The sequence below is a fragment of the Mytilus californianus genome, unplaced genomic scaffold (genome assembly GCF_021869535.1).
Source record: "Mytilus californianus isolate M0D057914Y unplaced genomic scaffold, xbMytCali1.0.p SCAF_44, whole genome shotgun sequence".
Lineage (NCBI taxonomy): Eukaryota > Metazoa > Mollusca > Bivalvia > Mytilida > Mytilidae > Mytilus > Mytilus californianus.
In genome coordinates this window covers 1,722,263-1,741,095 of record NW_026262695.1, presented here as the reverse complement: position 1 = coordinate 1,741,095, position 18,833 = coordinate 1,722,263, and the positions used below count along the sequence as shown (strand labels likewise).

The window sequence follows — 18,833 nt, the reverse complement described above, 5'->3', positions numbered from 1 at the left end:
ATATTGATCGCTAATTTAACACTAATTTTTTCTAAGTTCAGAATTGTCAAAGGAAAAAAATTAAGAAGTATACAATATAAATTCCCTATAACATAACATATCTTTACAGTATCGTAGTTCATCGAGTTAAATCGTGTTCAGCTTTACATGAAATTTTCAGAAAGAGCGATGGACGATGACATGCTGTCTTTGTAAACAACAGGAGGGCGCTTGCATTCAATGTTGCGTTAAAGGCTGCTACAAGGCATTCCACAGTAGATGTGGTTTTGAAAACAATTTGCTAATGGAAATGATTGAAGAACCAGAATTGGTGTTTAAGGTATAATTTGCAGTAAAATGTCAAAACGCTGGTTTGCAGGTGCGGAAATCCAAATGTCGGCGTCTTTAAAAAAGCTGAACAGATACGAATTCAAATTGGCCAGGGAGTGGTAATGGTGCATTGCTTAGCAGTGTCAAGAAGGGTTATATCTGACTGGTCTTAATAACATAAAGATACTGATTTTATAGAAGTTTACCAAGCATCTATTTCAGAAAATTCTGACATTACTTTCATTAAATCAATTATATATACTAGTATTTTAGTTGAGGAAGAAACCTGTATCAAATATACTCATAATATGATTTCGTTAACAAGACTTCGAAAACAAAAAGAAAATTCATCTTTAGAAATATTAACATTCCGCAGCAATTGACTTCTTCCAAGCATTGATTAGGTTCGTATTGTTGAATCTTTGATTGTGTGTTATGTGTTCGTAAGCTTCTGTTTGTTTTTTGTTTTTTGGTTTTTTTTTTTGGTTTTTTTTTTGGAGGGGGAGAGTGTTGCCGCTTTCTATTCGATTTGCATTCTTTACTCCTTATAGCCGTCTTCTTTTTTATATGCAATCTATTAGCGGAGACCCGAGTTTAAGAAATGAAACAAATACACGTATATTATAACCGTACGAGTCTACACACGTCATGAATAAACTTCCAAAAATATTTCTTTCAGCCACATTGTCGGAAACACAGCTACAGTAGCGTTGCAGAAAATAAAAAGACAAAGCGCCGAAACAAAAAAGGTGGACCACGGAAAAGAATAATATATCAAGAAGGTTCCAATATACAAAGGTGACGTATTTATTTTGAGGCAACTATCTTTTCTTATGTTTCCCGAAAAAAACGTTTTAGAGCATGTAGTCATTGCTTTGTCCATCCGTCCAGCCTTCTGTATATCCGTTCATGGGACTGACACAAATGGTTTCCAGATGAAATATTGTGTTCTCTTACTTGAGTACAGCCAAATATATACCAATAGCAGATGTAAAGCAAGGACAGAAGCCTATTGATTTTAGACAAATAGGCCAAGGTTCAAGATCCCTGTAACGAAAAATCATATATTCTTCAAACAAATGCTTTTGAGATGAAATTATTATTTTTTTTTTTGCATGATTTAACAAGAAAACTGTTTCCAATGGAATATAGGGGGGGAAGAAATATTTGGTTTCTAGATGATAAATTCGATTTTCTACTTATACTAAACTTATGTAGATGAAAGTAATAGGGAAGTGGAGGAAACCTATCATTTTAGGACATAAAATAAACGAAATAATAAGATTATGTTGTTTATGTGTATTGTTTAAGTTACTCTCACATTACAGCCATATATTGATTATTATTTCACCGAAATCTTAGTTTTTTCTTGAATATACCTTGAAATAGAAGTACTTTTTACTAGCACTAGAAAGGTAGCGTAGGTCAAAAAGACACTTTTTAACTGAGTACTCTAAAAGGTTTTACCTCTATATTGATATTAATGCTTCGGAGAAAAATTCAATAATTTTGGTTTTTAGATAACTGACGTTTTTATTTTGAATCAATTTCATTGGGTTTGTTTGGAACCATCTATCAAGGTATAGTTCGATGATCATATGTTTGTTTTGCCAGCTTGTCGACTTTTAACATAATTGTAATGCTTGATTTGATTAAATCCGATTAGAACTTATATACATTTAAAGATGTTTTTTGAAATATATCAAAAGTTTCTAATCTATTTTATTGTTATTCATATTCATGTAATCCTAGACTTCTATATGACCAAAGACACATTTAATAAAGTATTTAAACTGTGCGGTGGTTGAGCTATATGTATACTTGTCTTGTACATTTATCTTTTAGTCGCGAGAAGTATGATACTGGGTTGGTTTTTGTTGTAATATAATGCAATATTCGTATTTATTAATTCATGTTTTTTTCTAAAATTACCTTTACAGCGAATCACAACCAAAGAAAAGAAAAGTGAGAGGTATTACCCTATTACTGTAGCAGTGCATTTATATAAATTCAACTATCTGAAAGTTCCTTGCATGTATTCTATAGTGTCAGTGATGAGTCTTTTGTAGACGAAATGGGCATCTGGCGTACAAAATTATAAGCCTCGTATCTTTGATAAGTTTATATTACATAGAAAAAGGCTGGAGAGGATACCAAGGGGCAATTAAAAACCATTAGACAAATACAAACAAGCAACATCATGATCAAAAGGAAATACAACTATCAAAAAGTCCCGTAAACATAACATATATATATATTTAAAGACAATGTACGCAGTTCCTGCTTCCCGACTGGGACCCGTTGTATAAACTAATTACAAGTAAAAAATCAGAAATAAGTCGCGTTTGGTGAAGTTACATCGAAAAAATGAGGAAAAGGTTGTGGCTACGACATGTAAACTATATCCGTGGTCATTTATGTGACACAAATATTCTATTTTTGACAATACATCGCGTACGTAAATCCTTTGAAAGGATGATTTCAATTTAATCATGTGGAACCATCGGTCCAATGGCTTTCTTGTAAATCCTCTATAAGAAAAAATGATGATAAGAAATTCATGTCTTTGGAATATTGTACCAACATGAAAATGTATACTCCATATGAATGCGCTGCTGAAATGTTGCTACACAGAAATGGAAAGTTCAAATTAAGAAAAATGGATATAATCTCTTTTTCGCAAAAATTTAGTTCTCAACCAAGCCTCATTGTCAATTTGTAGATTTAAGTAAAGAGATGAATTAGACTTAACGGTATCCGTATTATCGATAATTTGAAGTTCAATGGGATTGATGCGATCAACATACTGGCCAAACTGTTATTCAGTATAAGTGCATCATATATATATATATATATATATATATCGAAAAGTAAAGTTTAGAACCAAAGCTATGAAATCAGCCGATAAGAATTAAGAAACAAGCCAGTTAACAGGAGACCATTAGGTTTCCATAGGAATACCGAATGTCGGGAGACTCCAAACGTAACAACTATGGTGTCAATAAAATTATCAAGTATCTGAAATGAACGGAAAATATTTGATCATCTTAATCAGTATTTCTTTGATTTCTCATAGACAAAAAAACTCAAGAAATAACCCTAGAAGAAATACAATCAAAGAATGATCAGGGTGATATGTAAGTATCTCTTTTACTAAATATTATTTATGATATGACTAAAAGACATAATAAAATTTTAGTTTTTTGTGTATGTTTTATAAACAATGTATTTTATTAGGTGTGTATGACTTCTTCGTTGTTTTGAATGGTAAATACATTAGGTTAAAACCATTAACGGTCATTTTATCTTCTCAATCCATTAACTATGCAAGTCGTATCCATTGTGAAGCTTGCTCCTACTGATTTCTAAGGACCCAAGATTGTTCAATGAAAGAAAACAAGAGACTTAAGATTTTGTTTCCCGATAATAACGTTGCAGTTGATATGCAGATAAAAGTTTGGCCAGCTCACAGTAAGAATTATATGACTTATCATTTTCTGCCTTATTGTAATCATTCGAGGTAGCACGTAGCAAAAAAACTTCTATGTCAGTCATAAACTACGAGATATAAAAATATAGAAATATCATTGATCATGGTAAATAATATTTGAAACTGACTTCAGCACGAAAACCTAACGTTTATTATTTGTACTATCTATAATTCAGTCCTACTTTCGTCCCTTCTCTTTTGTTTTGTTTTGTTTTTTTTTTGTTTTTTTTTTTGTTTTTTTCTCTTTTCGGTGCAAAAACGTTATGCTCAGGTGAGGCCTTTCAGACAATCTTTACCCACACAATAATGCTATAATCCAATATAGGCGACCTTTTTCATGAACTTATAGCAAATGGCAAGCGAAACTCGGCACAAAAAATTAACAGTGATCATTGAACTATAAAAGGTTATCATGGTGATTTCTGTTACATACAGAAAACGATCGACCTGTTCGTGACGATTTCTTCATGAATAAGCAGTTTCTGTAAAAGTGTCTGTACTCTCATGCAATTCAATGTTCGAAAACCAATCTATCTGTAATATGTATACACCATACGCAGGTGATATATGTTGTTACTAATTGAAAAATTTCATACCTAATTTTCTGGAAACTAATTCTATATTTTTATAATCTTTGGCAGATTTGTCTTTCTTACGACAATAGACTCGATAAAAGAATGTGAATTATTACTGTACTGTCAATCTGATTGATAGTTGTCTGTTTGAAATCAGTCAACCGAATCAATAGGTACTCTAACGATTAAGATTTGGTGGATTTTAGCAATATATACACCAAAGAAAATATTTGTTGATCAGTATAGCTCTTAAATCAGATATGAAAACATGTTCCCCTCCATTCTAACTCTCCGATTAGACTTACTTTTAAAATGTCCTGCAATGTTGCAGAAGTTACTTCTTTAAATCTATATGTTTCTCTAATTTCAATGAAATTTACCAGTAAGCCAAAAGCAGGACGCAAACTACAATCTTCAATCTTGGGATAGGCGTAGTGTGTGCACATTCAGAATATTTCATGAACCCTAATGTTTCAAGGTTTACGACATTAAAACCATAAAGGGCATTTCCAAAACAGCCACAAATGTCAGATACGAACAAATGCGTCACTTACTTTTGTGAGTATAAAGATTCACACCTTGACTAATAAACGTTTAGCGAAACTTGGTTTTTATTTCTTCATGGTGAAGTACACTATGTAAAATAATATTTTTTATTTCTTCATTTTCAATAGTAGTAGTAGTAGTAGAAGTAGTAGTAGTAGTTTTCCCCCCGAGATATCCAAAGTCATTCACAAGTACAAATGTACAGTGAAACACAATTATGTTTTAGTCTTAAACTGCATTTCAAATGGAAGTTTGCTGTTTCTCTTTTCTGATATGTGATGTTTAATCTTTCATGATGAATTGCATGCTCAAATTTGGAAACCCATATTAACAAAAAGAGGAGAAAGATACTAAACTTCAGTCGGATATGTAAACCTTTCTCCTCTGAATTTTAATTTAGATATCTATTTCAGTGTTGAAACCACAGATAGATACCCATAGTTTTAATACTTCTATACGTGACCAATTTGAACGATTTAATTAGGTTATCTTGTTATAGGCAAACTTCTGCAAAGTGTACGGAACTTTTGTGTTGCAACATAACCCTCTAAGTTACTCTATTTTGTTATGTATACGATCTTAATTGTAGAAATATATTTTGTAGTTGCCTACACGTTGCTGCACAAAACAGTGATCGTATACAGATATCCTCTTTACTGGGTATAATTTCTAAAGCATCGTTGAATTGCATAGATAGTCAGAACAAAAAAGGGATGACGCCATTATTTATATCAGTATTGAGAAATGATTCAGACATCGTTAAACTATTCCTTCAACATGGTGCAAATCCAAATATTTTTGCACAGGTAAATATTTATTTTCGTTTTACTCTGTAAACAGTTACAGGGTTTAATTACTGATATAAATGTTTCCAAGGGATAATCACCACTTGACGTGTCTTTCAAATTTGGGTAAAATGGAAATGCCCCTTGTAAACAACTAATGTTTCATTGAAGTATACCTCATATTATTGCAATAACTACTTATAAAATGTGGAGATGTGCTATAATTGACAATGAGACAACTGTCAAAAATAATCAAATATATATATATATATATTTATAAGTAACATATCGAAAGGACAAGGATGTTAACCGATTTTAAGGTACCTAAATAAGGCATATAAGCCAAACGGTTTCCTCTGGCAACAATCCATTTATCAGCAAAAACCACATGTAATGACAATGTCACTAATTTCCGAAGGCCGAGTTGGACTGTGCATCATTGGAAACAGGAATTTAGCAAGTTAGCAGATTAAACATATCGTATATCACTATATAAAAAAGTTAAAAGTCTGAAATGGACAGTATACGTATTTGTACTTAAAATTTGTACTTTTTTTAACTCGACCCTAATCTGGACCATAATGAAAAATCTGAACCTAATACTCGACCAGGCTGAAACCGACTTAACCCATTCTCGACCTGTATTTGCCCTTTATATGACCTGATTTAAACCAGTTATCAAATTGTTTTCAATATCTCAACCATACTCGATGAAAGGACTGAACCATACTCGACGAAAAGACTGAACCATACGTGACAAATTCTACTACATACTCAACCAGTGTATGTCTACTTTATTTATCTTACACGTGTATTACTAAAAAAAAAGAGAAGGACAATTTCAAAGGGACAATCAAAACTTGGAAGTCGAAGAACGAATAACAAAAACATAACAAACAAAAACAACGAAAAACGACGATAAGACAATCAAAACTCTAATAAACAATACATAAAAAAAAGATTGAGCAACACGAAACCACAGTAATAAATGCAACATTACATGACGTCCCTTTGCTTAACTTTCAATTATAAACAAAATGGAATTATGAATCGCATTGAATATGTTGATAATTAACATGAAATATATTAACACTTCTAATTAAATAATTAATTCGATTCTACAAGATGTTTTTACATGTATACATTCATGTGCTATAGCTATTAAAATATCTATCACGTTTAATGGTATTGTTAGCAGTGAAATTGATTTAATAGTTCGACTTACAAAAATGATTTTTGTTATTTTCATGAATTGGTCCCTTTTTTGGCAGAATGATAACGAGAAACTTGTTATACATAAATCTCATGACAAGGAAATGCATTCATTATTTGTCAGTTGTGATCTATAACGAACTTTCAGGATAAAAACAGATTACAAAATGAAAATAGTACTTAATAAATTGAAAGGTTTTCTGTATTAACCTTCATCAAATCCAAATCCAAATAATTTTGACCCATGGATTTATGAATACTTTACAAACTATAGGACAAAATGAGACTAAAAGGAATAGACAAATCTACAGTGGTCAAATTTACTTTTGTGAGTTGGAACTTTATATTTTCTATAAAATAATGAAAATATTAACAAATTTGATAAATGTTTGTTATAAATCTTGTCAGTGGCGAAGGTTATGCAGCCCGCAGTCGCCCATCTTAATCTAAACATAAAATATTGCTATCACATTTATAGATTTGAAAATAGATATTTAGTACTGTTACATATATATTGTTTCATTAGGCTACAGAAGAACAATTCGACGCACCTATCCATATAGCTGCTTCTGGAGGTGACCAGTATTTAAAGACAATAACAGCACTGCTTGCCGACGAGACTATTTCATTAAACAGTTTTAACGGTGCAGGTATTGCATAAGTATTGAATTTGTTTTAATGGATATCACACTAAAGAGAGTCGTATGAGTACGAATACTTTATTGGTAAAAATATATATGATACTTATTAAGACGTAGAATATTTCGTGATCTGTTATTGAATATACACAATATTATATGGATACAATTCATGTTTACTGTTATATAAATACAATGAGATTCATAAGGCAACCAAATAAAGGCAACAGTAGTATACCGCTGTTCGAAATGCATAAATCGATTGAGAAAAGAACAAATCCGGGTTACAAACTAAAACTGAAGGAAACACATCAAATATAAGAGGAGAACTACGACACAACAAAAACACAACATTAAAATGTAACACACACAGAAACGAACTATAATATAACAGTGGCCATTTTCCTGACTTGGTCTAGACATTTTAAGAAAAAAAAAGATGGGTTGAACCTGGTTTTGTGGCTAGCCAAACCTCCCGCTTTTATGGCAATGTTAAATATAACATTAAAATGACAACATTACATGACAGGAATACAATACAAATAAATGGGAGAACATATAGGACAGAGAAACATACGAATAATAGCTAACAAAAGGTACCAGGTTTAAAATTTAAGACGCGCGTTTCGTCCACACAAGACTAACCAGTGACGCTCAGATCAAAATAGTTCGAAAGCCAAAAACAAGTAAAAAGTTGAAGATCATTGAGGACCAAAAGTTCCAAAAAGTAGTGCTAAATACGGCTAAGGTTATATGTCTGGGATAAGAAAATCCTTAGTATTAGAATAATTCATACTTTTGCAAACAGTAAATTTATACAAATGACTATATAATGGATATACATGGTAACACCGAAGTGGTGACAAACTATAGAATAAAAACGGATACATAAAACAACATAAACCAGCACATAAAAATTCACAGCCGAGTAAGCAAAAGAGATCAACGCGAAAAAAAGGGTGACGTCACATTTGAATTTCTGAAATTTCCCCAAAATAGGATAAAATTAGGATAGAATTCAAGATTTGGTTTAAAATACTCATATAACATTTATTAGTAACAATGAAAATTACAATACTAATTAATATAAAATGTGGTAGTTATTAGATAATTAATAATATTATCTAGCTATGTCGGTGTTTCTTCTAAATCAAACTGTAAACCAAATATATCGTATAAATTTAGTTGACCCAAACTAAAATCTTATAATGAACTAGGTGAATAATTATCTTTACCATAACACACGAATACAACAGAAAAAAAATAAGATTTACAACTACAAACGATAAGACATTTGACAAAATCCGATGAGAATAACAAATATAACATCAAAACTAAATACATAAATTTTGGATAGAAAAGTACCGTGACACGTCTTATAGCAATGCGAATTCACACTCAGCAAAACAGTCACAATCGGGAATAAGTCACGTTCGGTAATTAAGAGATCAGACGACTTAATGTCAAACCACACCCTAACACGTGGTAAAAATGTCCTTAGTTAGTTTGGACAAAGACACATCGTATGGATCGACCAATTCTTAAGCTTAATTTCCGATGAACAATCAAATTTTTTTTAAATCTAGGGATGAAAGAAAATATCAGAATTAAATAAACATATATTGAGTATTACGACAATAGATATCGTTAAATATCATACGTTCAACTAATGTAAAGCATTGTAAAATTGAGAATGGAAATGGGGAATGTGTCAAAGAGACAACAACCCGACCATAGAACAGACAACAGCAGAAGTTCACTAACAGGTCTTCAATGCAGCGAGAAATTCCCGCACCCGGAGGCGTCCTTCAGCTGGCCCCTAAACAAATATATATACTAGTTCAGTGATATTGTGTCTGATCAATTTGTTATTTTGAACAATTAAATATGTTTAAAAAAAGTAAAGTTTTTTTGATTCGTTCGCTGAGATCACTTGGAAAGATTATATCGAGGCAAATAATACGATATCACAAAATACTGACCGCCAACGAAAAAAGGGGGAAGTCCATAATAACTGACAAATCAAAGGTTAAACATTATCAACCAACGGAACGGATAGAAAAACATATATCCATTTTTACTAAATTTCTTTTAATTTTCTTAAACCATCGGTTTCTACCTAGAATAGAATAAATTTTAAAATCTTGAATAACTTATGTGCAATATTTGAATAAGTATAGTGAATGAAATTTGTATTTGCCTCTGATAGTAAGGTAAATGAAGACTATCAGATGCAAAGACATTTGTATTCTTCTGTTCACTAAGGATTAATAATCTAGTTAATTATGTCGTATGGTCATAATGTTATTTTTAATGCTGTGATGTATAGCTTTTTTTAAAAAACGGGTCTGTTCAAAATAGTGAATTCGTTTTAACTAGTGTGTACCCTTTGTGATATGACCTTGTCATGCTTATTTTTTTAGGTTTTTTTGTTAATTTGAGGGACACAAGAGTGCACTCGCTGATGTGTCTAGCCAGATTAACTATTTATGATTGAAATTTATGTGAATGTGTTTAAGAATAGGTTCTTACCACAGATATCACATAAATTGATTATGTTATGAATGAACCATGAAAATGGTGCCAAGGTCAGATGAACCCTATCTGACGGACCTATACGCCAAACAATAATTCTGTATATACACCGATATAGCTACCTTTTACCTAAAGTCATTATCCCGAAAACTTAACATTCATCACTGAATCATGAATGAGTTCAAGATCAGGCTAATAATGTCTGATGGAATGATTATATGTACCAAATAGAAGTGTCTTATAACAAGAATATGTTTCGATAGGACAACTGTTCCGCTTGCGCAATCATTTAACCTGAGAATGTACTAATTTCCCACAATTACAATTATATGTTCAGTGAACCGTTTAATTGAGGTCAAAACCGTAATTTAGAACATAATTTTGCAAAATTTACATAATAATGGAAATGTGTACCAGGTGTCAAGATTATGTGACTATTTTTTCATGGTAAACTACCTTAATCAAAAACGTAAACGGAGAGAAATCTGCACAGACCAGAAAGCATAATGCCCTCTACTTTCATTTGAGAGGCATTCAAGCAGCTTTAAGCGGTCATGGAACCATCATGAAAACGAGATAATGAACTACGGACATCAGTAAGACGGCAATTTTAGACCGTAAGACATCTAGATCTGTTTACAAGATATGATGCTACCTTTTGAAATATAAAGCTTTAAATTAAAATCTTAAGTAAACACCGCGGTGTAAGCTTTCTAAAATTACAAATGACCGATAGACATATACACTATATTCTTGTATGGTTGTGGCCTGTTGTCTATTTCTTGCATGAACAGAATTTTCTCGTATCACACTGCACGGAGTGTGATACGAAAAAGTGATACGAAAACTGTGTTAATTTGATTGGCTTATCCAGCATCATGAGACGATATTACAACATTTCCATTGGCTATTCGTTAGGTCATTGGTGACTTTCAAAGGTTAAGACGATGTACATTTCTTCCATGGCAACGAACACATGTCATGTCTTCAATAATAAACAAAACACTCATACGTTTTACCTAAAAATCTTCTATTTGTCAAATTTGATTACATTTTGAAAAGTACAAAAAGTTTTAAAATGTATAATGTTAAAGTTTGACGCCGGAATAGGATATGTGACGTCATACTGGTATGTGCAAAAAGACTAGATCAACGATTGGCGGATTTTCTTTGTTAAACAATATTAGAGATTTGACCATAAGAGAAATAGGTTTAACAACTCGTGAGAATTGGATATCACTTAATATCAACTATCGTTATTTGATCTAAATAGTAATAATGAACTCGCCGAAGGCTTGTTTATTATTATATTGAAATTAAACAACTCGAGCTGATAACAAGCGGTATCCAATTATCACTCGTTATGAAATCTATAATTATTTATCAACATATTGAATATTTCCTATTGTATAAAAAGTAAAATCACAAAAATACTGAACTCCGAGGAAAATTCAATCGGAAAGTCCCTAATCAAATGGTAAAATCAAATGACAAAACACATCAAACGAATGGACAACAACAATCATATTCCTGACTTGGTACGGGCATTTTCAAATGTAGAAAACGGTGGATTGAACCTGGTTATATAGCGCTAAACCTCTCACTTGGTGTACGACAGTCTCGTCAAATTCCGTTATATTTACAACGATGCGTGAACAAAACAGACATAATAAATAAAATAGACAATATGGGTACAGCAGTCATCACTGTGTTACAATATCAAAACAAACAATCATTTACAAAAAAGCACATAAGCATCTATCAAATGAAAAACCACATTCATTGCTTCGCGTGTCTGACGTCAGAAAATGTAAACGTCACATAAGAAGAAATTTTGTCGTTCAATGTTTATTCAAAACAATTTTATAATTTCACATGGGGAATGTTGGTATACAGGGTTAAAAAATCAAAAGTTATGTTAGAATTAATTTCAGAAATAGACCGAGATTTAAAATTGTCCAGAAGTTCTTTAGAATTTTTAAGAATCCACATATGGTTAATACCACTTATATATCTTATACACACACACTAGATTCAGTACGTGATTATCAGACACCCGTCACAATGAATCAAAACTCCAACAGTATTTGCATATACAATGTATGCATATTTATAAAGCGTGAAAAGTGTATATAAACTTCAGTTAGAAATGTTTTGTATTTTTTTTTTTTATTCTTTTTTACAGAGAGAACTTTCTTTTTAAGTCTTGCTAGAAATGCATCACATCTTTTTTAAAGTTTTTGATACTTTATGTTAGACAAGTAAATCCATATCATAAAATTTGTGACATTGAATATTGAAATATGAAATTGCACTTCCAGGATACACAGCTTTACACCTTGCAGTAATGGCACATGGGCGTAAAATATCAAAGGGAGAGAATATGAATAGTGTAAATATAATTGAGAAACTAATTGCGACTGGAGTTGATCCTAACCTACAGGTAATGAAAAACTATGCACTTGTTTATTGGGTTAATCGAAACATGGCTGACAAACGTTAAATAGAATTTCACTAACAGTTAATTTCAAGTAAAAATTGAACAGATTGATTATGTAAGCAACAGACTCACATTTGCATTGCCATTGCATGTGGCTATCCGATTCTGTCTAAACATCAAAAGGATATGATACAACAAAAAAGATCCGTGACCTTATGTTCATTAACTTACAACATTTATAATGACAACTTCTTATGTAATATTCAACAGAATTAATTACAAAACAGCTATTATTTAGATGTCAAAATATAATCTTCGTACTTCAAGATCATAATTTTTATGTGTTTAATGACTCATTTTGGGTTTCTTTTGAATACCTTCATTACATTGATGTTAAGAGCTTTTAAAGGGTGGACAAAACTTTCAACTTTTTACATTTTATATTTATCAATTAATGATCATTTTGCATACTAGCAGAAATAGGTTAAAAGTGTAAACTAATTGAGACTATCTAACAAGTATTCTCGAAAGAGCAATTAACGGGGAATGACATATCAACACTTTGAGTTATGTTTACCCTAATGAAGTCCGTATTTGTTGGAGAGTAGGAAAACAAAATATCATATGGAAACTAAATACCTAAAACGGATGGTGGCCATATTTGTGGGTGAAAGATTATTTTAAGTAGTTTACAACGAATGTTAATTGATGACAATTATCTACACCAAATTTTGTCCAGATCAGCTACAAAAGGAGCATACAAATATTATATTCCACTATGCTCACTTTATAGATAAAGAAAATATGATAATGAATTTTATTTTTTATTACAGGAAACCAACACTGGAAGAACACCTTTAATGTGCGCTATAGAAAAATTAGACATCACCTTAGTTGAGATTTTTGTGACACTAATAGACCCTAAAAATTTGCAACATGTCCTTAAAGCAGAATCATTTCAAGGCAAAAATGTGCACTCAATCATCGAAGAATCAAAGCATGTGTTAAATCAACGGGATTATAAAAGACTAAATGACTTGCTTATGAATACAAATGAGGAAACGCAATCAGTTTCTTCAACTTCGTCATGAAATGGTTATTAATTTCCAATGACATTCTCTTCCTTTAGGTTATATGTAAGGAGGTTAATAGACAATCGCTATGCTTTCTATGCATTTTGCATGCAATAAGAACAAGTGAAAGTACATTCAAAATACTGAAAATGATATATTTCGCTCGTTATTGCCTTTTAATGTATTTTTCATGTGAAGAATTTAGAGGCTTGACAATTTTTATTTTTTTGGTAAAATTTAGTTAAACTCATACATTTAAACCATGAATAAAATAACAGGTTGTATGATGTTATGTTTATAATCTCAAACATGATTTCCACAAACTTGGGATTTCTTCGACATCTTTCAGAGACATAATATGATACGTCTTATTACAGAGTGTTTTAATATGGATTCTCCCTCTAATATCATTCATTCTACTTATGTCAAACTCACTAGTTTAAATTAATATTTTGATTTTATATCTAACATAAAATACAATGGCAGCTAACTGTTTTAAGCGTACTTCATATCAGGCACATCTTTGCTTTATACCTTCAATACTTTAGATCCATTAATGTTATAAGAATTGAATGTATTAATATTGCTTTTTTGCTTTTATTATTATTATAAGTTTTCTGATGCATTATAATAAAATCTGTATAGACTATTGATATGAGTAATCTTACATATGAATAACCATTATCAAAATATAGACATATTGGCCATTTCCTTGACATTGACGGTTAAAGGTAATTAACATTCCTAATGAATGAAGATTCTATAAAATTTCTTAAAGGTTCCACAGAACCCAGGATCTTGCCTGTGATTGCTGCTGTCCGTGTAAACATATAATGTTCACTGCCAAAATATAAGTCCATTTATCAGTAAAATACGGAACAAAATGAAAAACAAATCACTTTTTTCTTCACATGATATTTCTTGATCATGAAGAAGATGTTGTCTCACTACAATAAGCAATTTTATTCAGCACATTCATATATGTGTGTGTTCTTTGGCACTAATTCTCAAGTGTTTTTAAATAAATGTCAGCAGACATAAAGATAATAATAAAGTAGAAAGTTAACCTTTGGTAGTTGTTACAACATGCAATGAATGGGGAGGGGGAGGGTGGATGGTTACCAATTCAAAGACCCCCATAGAAAATTTCAGGAAAATTTCAATCCCTCAGATGCTTGGTTTTTAAACCACTCCGATGCCAAATCGAGCCACCAACCCCTCTTTTTTTTTACACATTTAGACAAGAAAAGACCTATCAGAAACAAAAAAATGGGTACCCATTAGATATATTATGAGCCAATCGGTACTCCTAAGAAATGACTTTTTATACCCCTCAGAAAATACCATCCATCCCCCTTCTCAGATATTAAATGGAATAGTCCAATAAAGAGGGACTAATGAATCCCTTGAAAAAATAATTAAGCACGGAACGTTTTATGAATCGTAAACATAAAAATTATTCAGACTGCCAGATGACCTGGTTCAAATGGCAAACTCGTTGTCATTGACAAATTTTCAAGTACTCGACAAAAACAAAGAAAGAACTAGTTACAAATAGTCGGACACAGCTATTTTTTTAATTGGTGACGACGTGTATCCAAATAGTTTTACTCGCCTCAATGTAGATCTCTGTCCCTATATTGACGGACAAGTTATAAGGAAAAGACATTTAAGTCGATGAATTCCCTATATGATGCTTCAACTTTGGAATCATTATTGTTTCCGTATTTAAAACTGAATTTAGTTGTAATATTATGTGTTGAAGAGACGTATAAGAGATTTACAAAAACGTAGGTACGAACGGTGATTAAGGACGACTCGAGTGTACACATCGATTGATCATGCGCAGTCGCTTGATTCACAAATACCCAGATGTCAACTTTGGCACTGTGCGTTTCTACTTATCTGTTTACGAAGTGACTGCGGGACCAGTCAAAATTAATGTATTGAAACTGAAATTCGACTTTAAAAATAAAACGTTTTACGGACCTAAAAGATCGAAATTGTTCACCGGACAAAGGGACCCACATGATACCTATGTCACTCGGACCGCGTCATTTTTTGTCAATCGTGTCCGACGAGTTTTTCATCAATTCTGCTTTCGTCACACGACCAATGTCTTGACCTTGGCATTTTGCCGTCCACCTGTAACTAGATTTGACAGGGCCAGTTATGGAATAAACCAGAATAATATAATACATGCAGGAAAGAAAACTGAAGACTTCGCGTTAAGTGGTCAATACATGACTGCCACATATTACATTGAAGTTAGTTCTGAGGCTGCTATAACGCGCATAGAGTTTGAAATTTACTTCTCGTCTTCAAGTTAAAATTACCGCCAAACAATATTCATGCGCCTATTGCCATTTGACAATTACAAACGACTCGTATATAAAAAGTTTCGGCGATGAAATATTTCATACAATTGTTCTTAAACATCCCTATAAAAAACACAAAAAATAAAAGAAAAACAATGCAAAACTTTCCATTGAGCACTATTTCCTATGTGCAACGTCATTTATTTTGGGTTGTTCGACGATGTGTAAGGTTATTCTGGACATATCTTTTGAATTCCAGAATTAAAAGTATGAAACATTTTCCAATTAGTTAAAAATAACCTACCAGCCTGCTAGATAAAGGCAATGGCACATTTTTCAGCATTCCCGAGGGAAAAGGCAAAGAACAGCTTAACTGCCCAAAAAGGTGACAAACATAACGCTATAAATTATAGACCAGTTTCACTAACTGCAATATGCTGTAAAATTTTAGAACATATTTTAACAAGTAACATCTGAAAACATCCTACAAACAATAACATATTAAATAACAGTCAAAATGGGTTTATGAGTCAAAGGTCATTCGAGACCTAATTCATAATCAGTTTCCAAGATCTAGCAAAATCATTGGCAAATGACAATCAAATAGATGTTATACTTTAGATTTTTCTAAATCGTTTGATAAAGTTCCTCGTCAAAGATTCGCTCACGTATTAGATTTTTAAGGTACTAGAAAACAAAACTTAAATTGGACAACAGAGTTGTTTAGCTGACAGGCAACAGCATGTACTTTTAGATTAGCTGTTGATTCTAGTATTCCCCAGGGAACAGTATTAGGTTCAACGTTATTTTTACTCTTATTTATGATTTACCAGAACATGTAACTTGCAATGCAAGACTTTCTGCAAATGACTGCTTACTATATTGATATGTAAACAATGATTATAATGCACAATTACTTCAAAATGATTTATCTAGTTTAGTGCAATGGGAAAGGGACTAGCAGATGAATTCTAATCCTGAAAAATGTTATGTCATATATATATCTAAAAAAACTTAAGTCTTCTTCTTTTAATTATACCTTCTTCTTTTAATTATACCTTGCATAATCATGTATTAGAATCTGTTAAAGATAGTAAATATTTAGGTGTTGTTATGATCTCAACTGGGGAACACATATAAATAATATAATCTGTATGGCAAAAAAAACTTTAGGCTTTCTTCGTAGAAATTTAAAATACTGCACACGTAAGGTTCAAAACCTTACGTACACATCGCTTGTCCGTCCAGTCGTCGGATACTCTTCTCCTGTTTGGGATCCTTACAAAAAGAATCACATCACTCAGGTTGAGCAGATTCAGCGTAAGGCAGCCAGATATCTATATAGTGGTTATAAATACCGGGTGCAGTTCCCAACATGATTAATTCTTTACAATGGGACACTTTACAAAATAAAAGAACAAAATGTAGATTAACAATGTGAAATGAAGGGCTCGTATCAAAGATAAAGATCATTCAGGTGTAACATGCATGTAGATTATACGTACATATTCAATTCAAACGGTTTTATTTTGAGAGAAAAAACGGATATTGAGCAAATAGCTATTTGCGAATTTTCATTGTTTTCTTTCTCACATATAATACTTATTTAATGCATACATAAACCATTCCAAATCCCATTCTATAAACCGAAAAAAAAATACTCAGTGCAATCTATTCACATCCGAATCCATTGTCTCTTCAGTTTTATCATTATTAATGCTTATATGTTCGAGTTTTTCATGGAAGACTACACCGCCTGCCAATAGCCATTAACTCGTATTTACTGCCATTTTTCACTCTGTATTTTATCATCCCTATAGTAACAAAGTTACGGAGAGAATATTGTAACGGGACTATCTGTCCGTCCGTAACGCGTCCGAAATACAATTGTGGACACTGTAGACGTTGTGTTTCTCAAAAGGTCTTCACTGGACGTGTTGTATATAATTATATAATATGTGTTCTACAAGGATCACCAGTCCTTCACCTTTCATTTGATACCTTAATTACTAAAATATAGTCTACATAGCTTTATATTTACACCTATGCGTAGGAACCACATTTTATTTTGTTTTAAATCTGTACTACTTTCCAGTATGTTTTATTTTACTGGGCCCAATACGGTAGTGTTACATCTTACAGAGTCTATCCAAATTGTTTTTGCAAAGAATTCCGCTCAAGCCGGTGCTAGGAGCAGTCTTAAACTTGCAGTGAGGTGAGAGTTGTTTAGCTCCGTTTTGGTGGCCTCACTGTGACTTTAAGATGGAGAACAACAATAAAGGGACTGTGCCTTTGCTTGTTGTGTTTCTTTTGCTGTGCATGTACTGATTTAGTGTCATGGATGGATACCCCATATCCTTTGTTTTTCTATTATATGAATATAATTAACCGTTATAATTATAAAAGTTGTCTCCGTCACGAATGATATCAGACCTTGTCTCTTTGTTATTGATACATGTTCTCCGTTCCCGAGCATGACCTTTAGGAGAAACACGTCGAGTGTCTTGAAAGAAGCGATAACTGCTTACCCTGTTAAAGCACTTTCGTTGATCTGAGTTTTAAGGGGTCTGTGTTTTCTCATTTAACTTGGGTTTTTCTATGAGAAATTGCCCTATTTAGCTCACCTGGCCCAGAGGGCCAAATGAGCTTTTCTCGTCACTTGGCGTCCGTCGTCGTCGTCCGTCGTCGTCGTTGTCGTTTTGTCGTTAACTTTTACAAAAATCTTTTCCTCTGAAACCACTGGGCCAAATTGTACCAAACTTGACCTAAATCATCCTTAGGGTATCTAGTTTAAAAAACATATCCGGAGACCCCGCTCACTAACAAAGATGGCCGCCATGGCTAAAAATAGAACATGGGGGTCAAATGTAGATTTTGGCTTATATCTCTGAAACCAAAGCATTTAGAGCAAA

General features: G+C 32.3%; 1 protein-coding gene across 1 annotated transcript in view; it reads left to right on the top strand.

Moving 5' to 3' along the window:
* The window catches only part of LOC127699935 (uncharacterized), a 29,070-nt gene extending 14,815 nt beyond the window's left edge, over nucleotides 1-14,255 (top strand). The window contains exons 5-12 of the mRNA XM_052203313.1: nucleotides 161-319; nucleotides 989-1,107; nucleotides 2,250-2,281; nucleotides 3,386-3,446; nucleotides 5,525-5,726; nucleotides 7,444-7,567; nucleotides 12,412-12,533; nucleotides 13,364-14,255. Coding sequence (XP_052059273.1) covers nucleotides 161-319; nucleotides 989-1,107; nucleotides 2,250-2,281; nucleotides 3,386-3,446; nucleotides 5,525-5,726; nucleotides 7,444-7,567; nucleotides 12,412-12,533; nucleotides 13,364-13,621 — 1,077 coding nt within the window. The 3' untranslated portion in view covers nucleotides 13,622-14,255. The remainder of the gene's footprint in view (nucleotides 1-160; nucleotides 320-988; nucleotides 1,108-2,249; nucleotides 2,282-3,385; nucleotides 3,447-5,524; nucleotides 5,727-7,443; nucleotides 7,568-12,411; nucleotides 12,534-13,363) is intronic.
* Nucleotides 14,256-18,833: the final 4,578 nt, after the last annotated feature.